Here is a 15,499-nt window from a genome sequence, read left to right on the forward strand (position 1 = left end):
ATACAATCTTCTCTCTCCTATTATCAGTGGAGCTTGCCTCCTACTTTACTGAAAAAATAGAGATCATCTGAGTTCCCTCTTCTCCTCCATTTCATACTTCAAAACTGTTCTATGTCTTAGTTTGTTCTTATTCTCTGGGTAGGATTTGACACTTCTTACCAGGGTTTACCAAATCTCCTAATTGTGTCTTGAATTTCTTTTAGCCCCTTCTCATCTTGAGCTTATCTAGATTTCTCTAGAATATCTGCATGGTAAAGGGTCACATTTTCCAATGATATGAAAGAGCTGGGGATGCTTAACCTAGAGGAGAACAGCCTTAGGTGAATTTGATTTTTATCTTTAGGTATCTGAAGAGTAGTCATGTAGGAGAGAGATTAAATTTTTTTTTACTTGATCCTAAAAGGCAGAATTCAGATCAATGAGTTGCAGAGTGGTAGATTTGTATATAAAGAAAAAGTTTCTTCAGTTAAAGCTATCCAAAAATGAAATGTACTGCTTCTGGAGGGGATTGAGTTCTACATCACCGGGCAACTTGTTTTGGAGGCTAGATGACTGCTTAGGAACATTATCAATGGTATTCTTTTTTTTTTTTAATCAAGGGAAGTCTTCAGGACCTCTGAAGTCCCTTTGAACTCACAGTAAGGCCTTGAGAGATGTGCATGTTCAGAGATTTGGAAAAGGATGAAGAGCCAGCAAAAGAAACATAGGGGAAACTTTGCAAGTACATTTAGAGAGTATCATTCATCATTCTGGGATGTGTCACAAATATCAAGGAAGCTAAAGGTTAAAAAAAATGACGTTTGGGTTTGATAATTAGTAGCTCATTACTACCCTTCAAGAGAGCAGTTACAGTGCAGTGGTGGGGGTAGAGGCCAAATTACAAGAAGTGTATGGGATATCAAAACATGATTTTAGGTAGATGGAAAGAAATCTTGAGCGACACTGAATACAAGGGGGTATGGATTAGCTGAAGAACCCACATTACTTTTGAAATGCTAGCCTAGTTTTCTTAGCTGTGGTACAGCAAATGTATCTCAGGCAGCATACTAAAGAAGTGACTTTTTATTTAATGGCAATACTGCAATTTACAGAAGAGAATTTCTATACCTGAAGGAAAAAAATACAGTAATACCTGCCAATTCAATCTGATTTTTCCCCAAGAACTTCTAAAGCTTTTTATCCTTATGCTTTCCACCTAAAGCAACACTAATAACTAATATTTATAGAACTGTGAAGTTTGCCAAGATTTTATTTGAGCCTTATAATATCCTTATGAGGTAGGTGCTCTGGGTATTGTTATCCCCATTTTACAAGTAACAAAATTGTGACTCGGAGAGGTTAAATGACTTGTATGTGGTCATGGTGCTTGTAAGTGTCAGAAGTGGGATTTGAACCCAAGTCTTTTTAACTCCAAGTCTATATATGCCATGCGATGTCCCAGATTTGGTAATTTCATCAGTGTAAAGATGAAGACTGCATATCCACTATATTTTAGTAGATGGTCTATAATACTACTAGCCTCTCCAGACATAGTGCTTTTGTTTCTCAGATGGCAGACACATTATCTGTTACCATGTCTTATTCCAAGTCTTTCTAGTCCACCTAATAGAGATTTTATGCTTTCCAAACATAGTCTTGAAGAACCCAAGGTCACCTCTGCACCTCAAAGAAGCATCAGAGGAAGACATTATTGGAGAGAGCTGAAATCTTAAAAACAATTCAGCATCTGCTCTATACTCCACTCTCCTCTGTGCTTTCCCCCATCCCCAAAACCCAGAGAGAACATTTATGTTTTGGCCACTACCTTGTTAAAACTGATTATTTTTAAAATTACTTATGACTTCATATAACCTATTATAATTCAGTGAGATGAGAGTATATTAAGGTTACTCTAAAAGCCAGCAGCTTTATAATCTTCCTGAATATCTAATTACAACTGATTTTGGAAAAAACTTTTCATTTCTCCTAGGATTCTTAGCCTTCATTCTCTTTAACTACAAGAAGGTTTGGCTAAAGTTCTTGGATTTCTCTTTAGCTAAAAAGATTAAACCTTGTATTGTGATAGATGGCGTTTATATTGGCCAAATGTGTTGGCCCTAGGTTTAAGATTTGTGGTTGCCAAGGTACTGTTAGGCAATCAGTCAGTATACTTACGTACACCTACTTTGATATACTGCTGCCTCGTGGAATTTTTCTGTATGTTAAAGTGAATTAATTGATAAATTCAATAAGCCAAATTGGATCATTCCTTCCCAGGCTAGCTGACTCAGTGTCAATATTGTTCCACACAGTCAATAGAAAGAAGAAATTAATTAAGAACAAACAGTCAGCTAGGTGGAAAGAAAGCTGTATTTGGAGTCTGAAAGAGCTGAGTTCAAATACTGACCTATTGGTACAATGAAATAAATGACTTCTAAAATACTTTTCTAGGTCCAGAATTCCATGATTCTAAGAGTGAATCTGATACATTCTAATTCATTCAAGTTTAATTCTGATTTTCCATACCTTATTTGTATTAATAGTACTAATATAAAAATAAATTGTTATTAGAACAGTTAAATGTATTAAGTTTTGTGGATTCCTTTTGTTCCTGAGTCACAATAATTTCCCAACAAATGTTGCTGCTGAAAGAACCTCTTTTTTTTTTAAGCAAAGAAAACAGTTAAACAAAAAGAAATAATTCACAGCTTTATAGGTCTTCCTCCTACCTTCACTCCCATGTTAAGAAGAGGGAGATGTGTTTCATCATATCTTCAGTTTAAATAAACCTTGAAAATTGCTTAAACATAATTCTTTAAAGCAAGCTTATAAAAATGGACTTTTAAATATTCATGATTCTGTATCTTTTTCTCCTAAATCTTCTTAAAATTCATACTGTCACCCTTGCCCTTTTCAAGTGCATATTGGCTCCTTTGTTTTACCTACTTAAATTTGTATCAAAAGTTCTTAATAGTAGTTTGTCTTTTCCCCTACCCTTCAGTCTTTCATTTTGATCAAATATCAATCCTCCTTCCAGCATTTGTCCTTAGATAAGATCATTCCCTTTCCTGTTCTTTCTTCTTTGAGCTATGAAGGGGAAAAGCAATTACTAGGGAAGAGAAATTGTTCTCTATGCCTTTCTATCTCTGTCTCCCTTCCATAAAATTTTCTGTCCCCTCTCACTAGAAAGACACAAAACATTTCATTTAGGAAGAGTAAGACCTGTGTCTTTAAATAGAAATGGCTTTTTTTCCATACTGTTTTCCAGAAGAGAGGTATAATAACTACTTCTCCCCTTTTTCTTCTTTGACTCCTTAAGGTTAACTGGGCACAGCCTTTTGACAGGTGTCTTTAGATACTGTGGTTACATGTGTATATTACCTATACAAGATCAATAACTCAGGCACTCAATATTTATTTCATTAGGTATATTTTCAAATGAACTCCAGTTGACCCACTAAGTCCCTTTCCTGGAGAATTTATTTCTCTTGTTATTTTGTATAAGTTTGTTTAGCATCCTTCCTCCCATTCTGATCTTAGATTATCTTTCAGGTAATTTCCCATAGGATAATATCTCCTTGGGGATTGAGGTTTTATGACTCTTAGTCAAAAAGCACTAATTTAGATAGTCAAGAGTTTAAAAAGTGATTCAGCTGTTTTTTACTATAAAATAGTTTGAGAAGATTTTATTTCCATCTGTCATGTTATATATACAAATGATATACCCCTGGAGAGGTAACCGTCTTTAGAAAAAATGTGGTAGTACCGCCTTTAAAATTGGTTAACCAAAAATTTATTAAAAATTAAAATTAAAGTATTTAGATTAAAATACTACATATAAAATGAGTTAATATGTTGTATGTGTAGTTGATTATGATAGGATAATAAGCTTCACACAGTATTAAAAATCTTTGAGATAACAGTGTGGACAAATGGAAATATGACTTCCCACACATATTATATAGAAAGTCTCATGTCCTGTGAGAATGGAAGTTTTATCTGAAAGGTAATACTTAAATAACAGATATATATGAGCTAAACATGACCATGAGAAGTCATGCTTTGAAACAGTAAGAAGTTTAATATTAAATGCTGTTAATGGACTAAGAAGTTATTCTAGTTCTATGACAGCATGGAATCAGTATATCTAAGATGCTATCATGTAGGAAATAGTTGTTTAATTTTTCCCAATAGCTGCACTAGAGCTGGGCTTTAAAGTTTAAGAATGGGGATTGAATTAGTCCACCTCATTTACTATGACGTCTTCAACATGTGAAAACACACCTCAACTATATCAGTTAATCCTAGGTATAAACTAATGTGAAAAAGACCTAGACATTTCCACATTACCAATAGAAGCAATAGGGAATCTGTTCTGATTGGTTGAAGGACTTGGTCATGAATTTGGGGCTTGTCTAAAATGAGCAAGATAATTTGGAATTGAAAATTTCATGTGTCTATCTGAAAACCCTGAAAAGAAATTTCTTGGGAACAGGGAGGAGAAGAACAACAGACTTGGCCTCAATGGCAGTCTCTCCCCACCCCTGCCCTACCTTGGCTGGAAAAGGGCCTTGTAAGCTTCAAAAAATTTGGACTGGAAGATTTAGACTTTTTTCAGCTAGTGGAGGCAGTGTATACCTTAGGAACCAAGGATGTACCAGAAACAATGAGGCAAGGCAGATTCAGAACTCTACAAGAAGCTTGGCAGAAAAGCAACACTATACATAAGGAATGAGGATTCCAACAAAACGACTTCCAAAAGCTGTGTTACCTCCTTCTGACCTTGAGCCCTCTTTTACCCACACTCTGCCTGTGCTTGTGGGAGAAAGTGTAGTAGTGTCACAGATCTTGGGGAAGGGGGTAGAAGAGGGAAGTTTTATACCAAATATACTACTTTAATTAAAAACTAATTAAGTCTAGCTGACTAATTTTTAGTATCAAATGATAATAAATGGGAGAAACACATCAGTGGGGGAATCATAAAGTATAGCATTACGAAGATATTTCCTAATCTCTTGAGGGTACCCTAGAACCCTGAGAGGAGATATAGTAATGGGAACTCTGGGCACCCAACTTGTCAATTTGAATTAAAGTTGGAGTGGTAATTCCGGGGCATGTTCTAAGAAACTAGGAAATTAAAAGGCAGTGAGAGATAAGAAGTGAAATCATTCAAACCAAGAACTGCCATACTTTATAACAAGGGCATGGAGGCAGGAAATGGAGTATCTCAATGTCTGCTGGTGGACAAAGCAGCCATGGTAGTGCCAAATCCTCATCCCTGACCTGGCTGGTCCTCATTATCACATAAAAGCATTTAGTGAACCCTGCTTGCACATGGTTCTCTCTGTATTCTATTGAGATTAGACAGACACTATCCGTGGTCTTGGCATATAAGCCAAGAATCTTTTCAGTTATTGCTGCCACCTTTGATATGATGTGAGGAGTTGTGAAATTTCCTTGTGGTTACCCCTTCTCTTTGCTCCTGTCTATTGTCAGTTTAAGGGGATTGAAGGTAGATTTTTCCCAGTCTAATGTTAGAGAATTAGTGTAGCCTGACTTTGTATCTGTAAAGTAGATTGTGTTAACACTATCATTTTATGGACTAAAATGTCAAGACTGATGCTTATTTGATGCCAAGGATACACTAACTTTCTTAATGTGTTGCTATTTGTTACACTAATAGGGTACCATTAGTTAAAAGTGCTAATGAGATGGCAAAAAATTGTCAATAACTTTTACCTCTGTTATCATAGAGTGCTGCAGGGGTGCTAAGCTTTGTGATTTTCCTGGGATAAATTCATAGTTACCTTTCTAGTGGGATGTTTTTGTGCTAGATCTGTGAACAGCTCATCTTTTTTTTGGTGGGTGCCTTCATTCATGTCAAATAACTTCTGGGACTGACAGTTTAACATGATTGATGAAATCCTGTAGAAGTAATTACCAGTGCCACAATTACTTTGTCCTTCATGCCTTCCACTGTTACTGCCTATAGAGAGATGATTAGTATAGTGCCTTTTGCAGAACTACCCTTTCTCGTATCTGAGATGGCCAAGAGTTTTGAATAGACTCTTTAAATAACGGAGTTCATATACCTTATTGGTACTTTCTTATGTATTATGAAAACATGATTTGAAAATTAATCCCAAAGCAGAGGCTTTTTGACTGGCAGTCATACTTCCTTTAATAATTTTCATGTAAAAATAGTAAATATTAATCCAAACTTCTTAATTTCTAACCCTTTTTTCAATCCTATTTGACTTTTAGCCTATGCGTTTTTCCATCTCTTGCTTAAGGAAATTTGAAGGGCTGCTGTATGGAAGCATTAGCCTTATTCTATTTGGTATTAGAAAGAGAACCAGAAGTAGTGGGTGGAAATTACAGAGGCAAATTTAAGCTTTATATCAGGGCAAAGTTCCTAACAGTTAGAACTACCGAAAAAGAAGGTAGTAGGTTGCTCTATGTTACAGGTGTTAAGAGGCTAGATGACTCTTTGTCAAGCATGTTCAAGTTACCAGGGTGTACTGTCTAGATTTCTTTCTCAAAGACCATACCTTAAACCCAATTCACTCATTGATTGGACAATAGGTCCCTGCCCAAGCACCAATTAATGGTTTCTTTTTGGGCCCTTCTGGCTCAGAGTGAATATAAATAGTAATTTTACTCATCAGGATGCCTGATTCTTTTAAGTTTATTTCTCCTGTGGCTTCAGCCATCATCTTTGTGGGGAAGATCTCCAATTTCAAATCTCTACTTGTGACCTCTCAGCTGAGTTCCTGTTCTATATGTACACTGTATATAGGGCATCTGCACTTAGATGTGCCACCTCAAGGTGATTATCGTTTCCTTCCCTCCCCAACCCACCTAGCACTGTATTCTCTCTCTCTATTATTCTCTTTCTGTCCCTGGTTAGGAAACCTTCAAGTCACCTGCCTGATACCACTCAAAAATGACTATTTTGTCCAAGGGTAGTGGTCCTTGAAGGGAAGCTTGAAGAAGGGGCCAACCTCTTGTGTTTGCATATAAGAATACTTACCCCAGGACAATCAATGTAGTAAAGCATTTAGGACTTTTTCTTAAATATAAACCCTATTCATTCTTTTAAAAATTTATTTTTTTCATTCTGAATTTAATACCCGATAAAATAAGCATTTCTATATACAAAGCAGATAAGTACAAAAGGCAATGCATGTGCCACAGAACATCTACATTACATAAAACATTTCTCTCTCCACCTATACAACAAATTATTTTCAACACTGTTCTGTTTGTTTCCTACTGATTTTCCTTCTGTACTCTTTTGTGAATGGTAAAAAAAAATCCTTCAATGACCCTCTTTTTAAAATTTTGATGAGTGTCTTGCTAATCCCATATTCCCTCCCAGTTCTTCCCTTCCAAAAAAAAATTGAAAGAAAGAAAAACAAAATACTAATATCAAATATGCATAGTCAGGCAAATCAAATCCATACATTGGCCATGTCCTAAAATATATAATCTTATTCTTCACCTTGAGTTAGTTCATCATCTTACTGTCAAGAGATAGGTAGCATGTTTCTTCACCACATCTCTTGAGTAGAGTTCTTAAGCTTTCTTGGTTGTTTTCCTTTACTTTCTTATGCTTCCTTTATTGTTGTTCTTTTCTGTGTTATTGTTGTTGTATAAATTGTTTTTCCAGGTGTGTCTAAAAATGAACATTTCATTAAATTCAGATACCATTATCCAATTAATGGATATATTCTCTTAGTTTCCAGTTCTTTGCTACTATACAACCTGGCCCCCAATCTATCTTTCTATGTTTGTTGGACATTAATCCTCATCCTACACCCTGTGATTCATCTAAACTGGCCTCTCTGCTTCATGCTGTTATAGTAATTGTTATTTGTCCTTTGTTTTTGAAGAAGACCAATGACATCACAGGTGATGTTGGAACAGGAGGGGTTCCATCTCTGCCTTTGCATGGATTATTGTAGTAGCTTCTCCTCTGATCTCCTTGTGTTTAGTTTTCTTATTATCAATTCTTTGGGAGTCAGTAAATAATACAGTAGAGAGCGTGACATTCAGAGTCAGGGGGCCTAGGCTTTACTTCCCAGTTCTTCTGCTAACTTGTAGGGTGACGAGGGAGGGACAGTTATTCACTTGAACTTCATTTTACTCAGTTAAAATTATGGGGTGAGACTAGATGACCTAAGGTCTTTTCTAGTTCTAAAGCTTTTCTCCTGCCTATGCTAATCTGCCCCTTGTTAGTTGAAATTAAGTCCTGCATTGTTTTAGCACATAGTTGATGTCTAATTATTTCAGGTGACCTGTTTTGTCTTCCTGGCTAAATTGTGAGCTCTTTAAGGGTAGGGACGAAATCATATTATCTGTGGTTTTCTGTATTTATTGATCCTTTATCCATGGCAGGTACAAGGTAAAAATGTCTACTTGATAATATTAACATCTCAGTTTTATCCTGGACTATCTTCCTTAAACACTTTTGCCTGTATTATAGCTTTCAACCTCATATCTCTGCTGTCATCTGGAAAAGTGATTCGGTCTGCATTTTATAGGCCGCTAAAGTAAGGCATAGAGTGTCTAATGCCTTCCTCAAGACTGTTCACTTGAGAATAGGAGAAGACGTCTTTGGCTCTATCTCAGGTTCTTTGATTTCCGTCTGGTGCTCTTTCCACTAAAAATGAACTGTGTGGAAGTCGGGGTTAAGTCCTCAAGGGTATTTTGGAGACCTTGAAAAGAGCATCTTCTATCTCAGAGACAAGATAGTATTTTATCAAGTGAGTCATGTATTTAAAATGATTCATTTAAAGGAAGAACTACCCTGAAGTGACTGAAATATAGTAAAATCTTGTTTTTAATTTCATCTAATTTTCTGATGATTGTAGTTAGACTATAGCTTTCTATAGATTAAGGAATAAAAATTCTTGACAGAATACATTCAGTCAGATATTTGTTAGGCTCTTATTTGCTGTGTGCTAGGCATTATGTTAGGTATTTCTGATACAAAGACAAAAATGAAAAAGTCCCTGACCTCAAGGCGCTTACATTCTGTGTGGGAAATACAAAAACAGTGCAGGCATAAATATAAGTGAATGTTGTATACAGGTTCAAGGACTCAAGATAATTTCAGGGTTGAATAATGGATATTGTGCTAGACTTGCTTCAGAAGAACTGGTTTTGAACACTGGCTTAGTCACTTATTATCTGTATGACCACAGGCAAGTCACAACTTCTCAGAGCTTGTTTCTTCATATGGGGATAATAGTGCTGGTACTGTGTACTTCACAGGGTTGTTGTGAAGAAAGAATTCCTTAAACCTTACAAATCAGTAAGCATTTATTTATTATTTAGCTATGTGCCAAGCAGAGAGAAAGAGAGAGAGAGAGAGAGAGTGTGTATGTGTGTGTGTGTGTGTGTGTGTGTGTGTGTGTGTGTGTGTGTGATAAAAACAGGTAATTTCAGAGTAAAGGCACTAAGGAGGATTGGAAAAGACTTCTTATGGAAGATGAAATCTTAGCTAAGAATTGAAGGAGGCCAGGAAAAACAGGAGATAGACATGAGAGGGAGGGAATTCCAGGTATGGGGGTCAGCTTTGTTTAAATATTGATGATTGCTGTTACTATTTTTGGTCCAGTTTCATGATTCCTTCACTAGAGTCCTCTGGAGACCTCTCAGCATAGACACTCCTTCTATCAGTGAATCTCTGCACCCATCTGCCACAGTCTTAGAGCTGCTTGAGGCACTAAGAGGTTGTGACTTATCCTGGATGATACAGCCAGTATGTATTAGAAGCAAGAGATAGGGCAGCTAGGTGGCGCACTGGGTAGAGCACTGGCCCTGAATTCAGGAGGACCTGAGTTCAAATGCGACCTCCGACCAAACACTTGACACTTACTAGCTGTGTGACCCTGGGCTAGTCACTTAACCCCAATTGCCTAAAAACACACACACAAAAAAAGCAAGAGAAGTGGTCTTCCTTACTTTGACCTGTATCCACTACACACTATCTCTCATTAAACTTCCAAGCATCATTGACAGAATGTATAAGGGCTACTATAATATACTAATTTTATAATATATATTATAATAATACATATAATATATAATAATATATAATATTAATATAATAACATTATGCTGTTACCTGTTTGAGAGTACAGAAGTGTAATCCTCACTTAATTTAGAACGTGTCTCAGATGCAGGTGGGTTTCAGAAGATTTAAAAGATAATAGTGGAGCAGAACATGGAATGGAATAGGGCAAAATGGAATTGGATGGTGGAGAGTTAATTTAGAGTTTTAGAAGTTGTAAAGAATTTAAAAAGTTAGATAGGCTATAGAAAATTAATAGATGTGGAAGTTGTGATTCCTTTTCAGCTTAACTATTTTACTTTGTTTATATGAGAGAGGTTGGGGAGTGGGGTCAGAACAGGTCAGTCTTAGGAATTGACTCTGATGTGAAAAGCAAAAATATCAAAATGATTATTTTCAAAACCACGAAATTAACCAAATATTTCCTACCGTCTTTATGAAGTTCACATAAAAGAAATATTCTTTGGATATTTAAGTAGTTTTGCTGAATGGTAGAAAACTACATAGTTTTTTTGTAAGTCTAACACTGGAATGATTTGTTTGCTTTTTTAAGTGTTCACATTACTCCTTGAATTCAATGTTAATTAAGAATATAAATTGATTGTATATCTTTCACAGTTATGGGTAGAGGATAATTTATTGACTAAACAAGGGATAGAGACAATTACAAAAGATAAATAGATAATTCTCATTAAATGGAAAAGCTTTTTTATGAACAAAATTAACTCATCTGGAATAAGAATGGAAGCTTTTGAATGGGAAAAAATCTTTCTGTCATTTATTTCTAAGTGTTTACTATTCAAGACATGGTAACAGCTAACATATATAATGACAAAAACCATTTTCCTATAGATAAATGATCAAAAGATAGGAACAAAGTTCTCAAAAAGAGAAATTGCAAATGATTAACAATTATAATGAAAGAACACTCCAAATAACTAATAATCAAAACACCCAGTAAAATGGCAAAGACAAGAAGACATTGGAATTGTGCTGGAGTAGTTGTGGAAAAACAGGCCCACGAATACAATGATGATGGAATTGCGACTGGGCCTAACCATTCTGGAAAACAATTTGGAATAATGGGGAAAAAAATTAAATGGTTCATATTCTTTTACCCAGAGATTCTACTGCTAGGCTTATTGTCTGCCAAAAGGTCATTGACAAAAAGAAAAGCTCTATATGTTCTGAAATATTTATAACAGCAGTTTTTGTGGTAGCAAAGAACTAGAAACAAAGATACCCATTGATTAGGAAATGGCTGAACACATTGGGCTATGTGGGTGTAATTAAATATTACTGTGCTGTACGAAACAACAAAGATGATGAATATAGAGAGTCATGGAGGGACTTACATGAATTGAGACAATGTAAAGTAAATATCCAAAAAAATCAATATAAAATACATGACTATGACATTGTAAATAGAAATAACAACTACTGCAGCAAAATCAAAATTGAATGCTGCAGGATTACGAAGTACATGCCAGCCAGCAAAGAAAAGATATGAAGAGACAGCCCCCACTACTGCTTTGCAGATGTTGGGGTCCATAGTGTTAAACATTGTGTCACCTTTTTCCTTTTGTTTATTGCTTTTATTTATTTTTTCTCTTTATTTCTACCCTTTAAAAATTTATAGAGAATGAATAATTCTCTGAGAGGGGAAAGGGTCAGAGTTATGCAGGAGGAAATGTAGGTGAAACAATAAGAAAAGATACAACTATAAATGTTTTCAGAAGAAAATAAATTTTAATTTTTTTTAAAGGTATATAGATTGAGGCCTGTCTTCTCTATTTCTTCCCTATGCAAATATATGTGGATAAATTATAAAATGATCTCTGCTACTTAGGGAAATAAATAAAAGTAGGACTGGTAAAATAGTCTGTAAAAGTTCTATAATCTATATAAGTTTAAAATTAAGAGGTAGCATTATACATCACTTTACATATCTGTGGGCTTTAGTAGACATAGGAAATTGACATTTGATTCCTAAAGGAAGAATCCCTGGTGTACATGTTGATTATAGAAGAGTTAAACATGCATCTGGGTGAAGCCAAACTGCAGTAATTTGTAATTGGGAATATTTAAAAATATAATAGAACATACATAGATAATATTAACATGTGGTTTTCTTTTTTTTTAATTAATTTATTTATTTTTAGTTTTCAACATTCACTTACATAAGCTTTTGAGTTTTAAATTTTCTCGCCCTCCCTGCCCACCTCCCTCCCTAAGATGGCATGCAATCTGATACAAGCTCTGCATATACATTCCTATTAAACATTTTCACATTAGTCATAATGTGATTTTCTAAGTAAATGTGTGGCTACAGAGATTTTTATGTACTATTTAGTAGTTTCTAGAGTTTGACACCACTGATGTAAGGATTCTAATTTAAATTATCCTCATCAAAATTATCCTCATCTGTATCTCTTGGGACATTTTCCCAGATAGTAGTGTGTGTTTGTGTTTGTGTGTGTGTATTTTTTCTTTCTTAAATGTGCCGCTTTTCAGACCCTAGTAGTTTGATATGATTTGTCAAAAATGTGGAAAAACTGTTTAGTTTAGAGTGAGGCCCAATACCCTCTTTGGATTTCTTTCTCTGTGAGTTGGAAATGAGGAGTAAACTCAATTGGTACAGTTCATATAGGCAGTACTAGTAGCTAGATCCCACAAGCTCTGTGAGTGCAATTTTTGGTCTCTGGACCAGCATGAATCATGACCAGGACTGATGCAAACACCCATCCCCATGCATCACAGAGGTGGAGTCAGAGGAAGAGACCTGGAATCAAATACAGTGTGAGTAATGGAGCCCCCATAATCCCCCCCACCCCACACATCTAAGACTCAACCATTCTTTCCTAAAACCATAGTTTTGGAGCTGGAAAGGATCTTACAGGTCTTCTAGTCCAACTCCCTCATTTTGTATATGAGGAAACTGAGGCCCAGATAGATAGAATGATTTGGCCATCACACAGGTAAAAATAAGTGACACAGCGGAGACTTGATCACAAGTCTGCTGATTTGAAATCTAGCTTTATTTACACTGTTCTACAATGCCTCTACTTTGCCCATGTGAACCACTGATTCTCACCACATGTTTATTTGTGGGATGCTGTGATCTAAGAAATATTAGTGCTGTAGTATGGCTCTCTTAAATATGCTGGCAGAAATTCTGGTACAGTTAGCTGCCACTAACTTCATTTATTTCCCTTGACCTTTGTATTATGTATACCATACGATTCTGTTTGCATTCTCCCTACTCCTTAAAGTGCCCTTTTCTCCCCTAATTGGTGATCTAGTATTAGTCCAGCCCCTTGCTTTTTGCACAAATAAATTTATACCATGCCCCTTATAAGTAGCCCTTTAGCTTTTGCTTAAACACTTCCAGTGACAAGGAATCCCAACTGGGTATCCCCTTTCATTTGGGGCATCTCTCATTGGTAGTAAAAAGTTCCTTTTATACAGCCAAAAAATGCCCCTCCCTGTATCTTCTACTCTTTGATCCTAATTCTTTACCGAGATATGATGCAGAAGAAATCTTTTTTTGTTTTGTTTTGGTTTTGGCTAGGCAGTGGGATTAAGTGACTTGCCCAGGGTCACACAGCTAGTAAGTATCAAGTGTCTGAGGCTAGATTTGAACTCAGGTCCTCCTGACTCCAGGATCAATACTCTGTCCACTGAACCACATAGCCACCCCCTTTCCCAGTTTTTTTTTTTGGCAGAATAAATCTTTTAGACTGAAAAGATTGCTTATCACCTCTATAATATTTAAATAATTTTAACAGTGCCAGTTGAACTCAAGCAAGTTACTCTGTGACTATTCTGGTTAGATATTGGTATCTCTGATCCATCTTCATTTCAGGTACTTTGCATAAAATTAGCCAAAGTTTACATTAGAAATGAAGTTTTGAGTATGTCAAAAGGTCACCTGAAAAGTCAAAGGACTGTGAAATCTAGGTAAAGAAGTTTGTAGTTTTATATTCTTCACAACTGAAAATTTAAAAATAACATTTTAGATTGTATATTATTTAAAAAAAATGATGTTTTAGTTTTAATTTTTGTTTTTTAAAATAACCCACAGCATTTTAGTACATTTACTTGCATTTAGTCTGCTGTTAGATGGCACTAAAAATTAGAATTATATCAGATTTGCTCATTTGTTTTTTAGCGGTTCAAAAAACTTGGTACTTTTTCCAGTTTAAACTAAGAATCAAGTGATGTATTCAGTCTAAGTAGCATGATAAGCTACAGGTGAAATTATAATAAACTTTATTTTGCTAAGAAGGTGCTTCCACAAAAAATGTCAACATATCAATATTTGAGCAGTAGCAATTTTTTCTAAAGAGTGTTACTTGTTCTCAAAGCCAAATTTTCATTGGGTGTTCTTTAAAAATCTTATTAATCTCAATCACTACAAGATGATTTTGACGTTTATCAGTGGTATTAAACTGGTTAGGGAATGGGCTCAGATGTATCCGAACTTGCCTTTGAAAAAGTCACTGAGTAACTCACTTAGGCTGCTTGTGAATTAGGTTAATTAATTCACTTAGCCTAACATACCTTCATAAGGATTAAATAGCCTATTTTCTGTTTTTATTGTTTTCCATTAATAACAATAGGTTTGTTGCCTCTTATCTCTTGCTTTTGTTAAAAACTGTGAAAAATCCACAAGGAGAAGAAAAATTCCTTTCTTATTTCTGTATAGGTAAATCATATTTACACAGAAATGTATATCTTTGGATCAATAAGAATATGTGAAACTTTGGAACTGAAAAATATATTGAAAAATTGATAATTCTTTTCCCACCTTTGTTATTTGTTATTCTTCCAGAACATGGACGCTCTGTGGGACACCAGAATACCTTGCTCCAGAAGTCATACAGAGTAAAGGTCATGGAAGAGCAGTAGACTGGTGGGCTCTTGGGATTCTGATATTTGAGATGCTGTCTGGGTGAGAGTTTCTTTATAGGTCAAAATTTAGCATTTTTCTCCCTTCTTATATCAGATGTGTGAAGAGAGTCATTGGAGCCCTGAGAAGTTAAGTGACTTGCCTAGAGTTACATTGCTAATATGTATCAGAGGTGGACTTGAACCCAGGGCTTTGGCTGTGAGGCTAACTCTCTTTCCACTGTAGCACATTGTTTCTTCCTACATAGCTACTCATTTCAAAAGTATGAAGACTATTCATGAACTTCAAGTAGTTCAAAAGATCTTTGATTTCACTGGTATGAAATTATCCTCCACAGACCCTTGTAGATGAGAACTCCTTACTGTCTTAGTAGATAATCTTCATGACTTACTGTTACCCATCCCACCCTGGCCCTTATTCTCCTTCTCCCTCCCCCCAATATGTCATTTAGTGGCTAGCCTTCTGATAATGAGCCTCTGTGAACTTATAGAGACGGGGCCTCATTTCAGATTTTCTGTGATGGAGGA

At 35.6% G+C, this 15,499-nt stretch overlaps 1 protein-coding gene across 6 annotated transcripts in view; it reads left to right on the forward strand.

The window, feature by feature from the left end:
- PRKX (protein kinase cAMP-dependent X-linked catalytic subunit) overlaps nt 1-15,499 on the forward strand; it is a 141,515-nt gene that overhangs the window by 99,637 nt on the left and 26,379 nt on the right. For 4 of the 6 annotated variants that reach the window (XM_020992891.2, XM_020992892.2, XM_020992890.2 and 1 more), the window contains exon 4: nt 14,895-15,014. The exons of the other annotated variants lie outside the window; for them this stretch is intronic. In XM_020992891.2, coding sequence (XP_020848550.1) covers nt 14,895-15,014 — 120 coding nt within the window. The remainder of the gene's footprint in view (nt 1-14,894; nt 15,015-15,499) is intronic. 6 annotated transcript variants of the gene reach the window in all.

Source organism: Phascolarctos cinereus, unplaced genomic scaffold (assembly GCF_003287225.1).
Source record: "Phascolarctos cinereus isolate Bilbo 61053 unplaced genomic scaffold, phaCin_HiC Scaffold_726;HRSCAF=1367, whole genome shotgun sequence".
NCBI lineage: Eukaryota > Metazoa > Chordata > Mammalia > Diprotodontia > Phascolarctidae > Phascolarctos > Phascolarctos cinereus.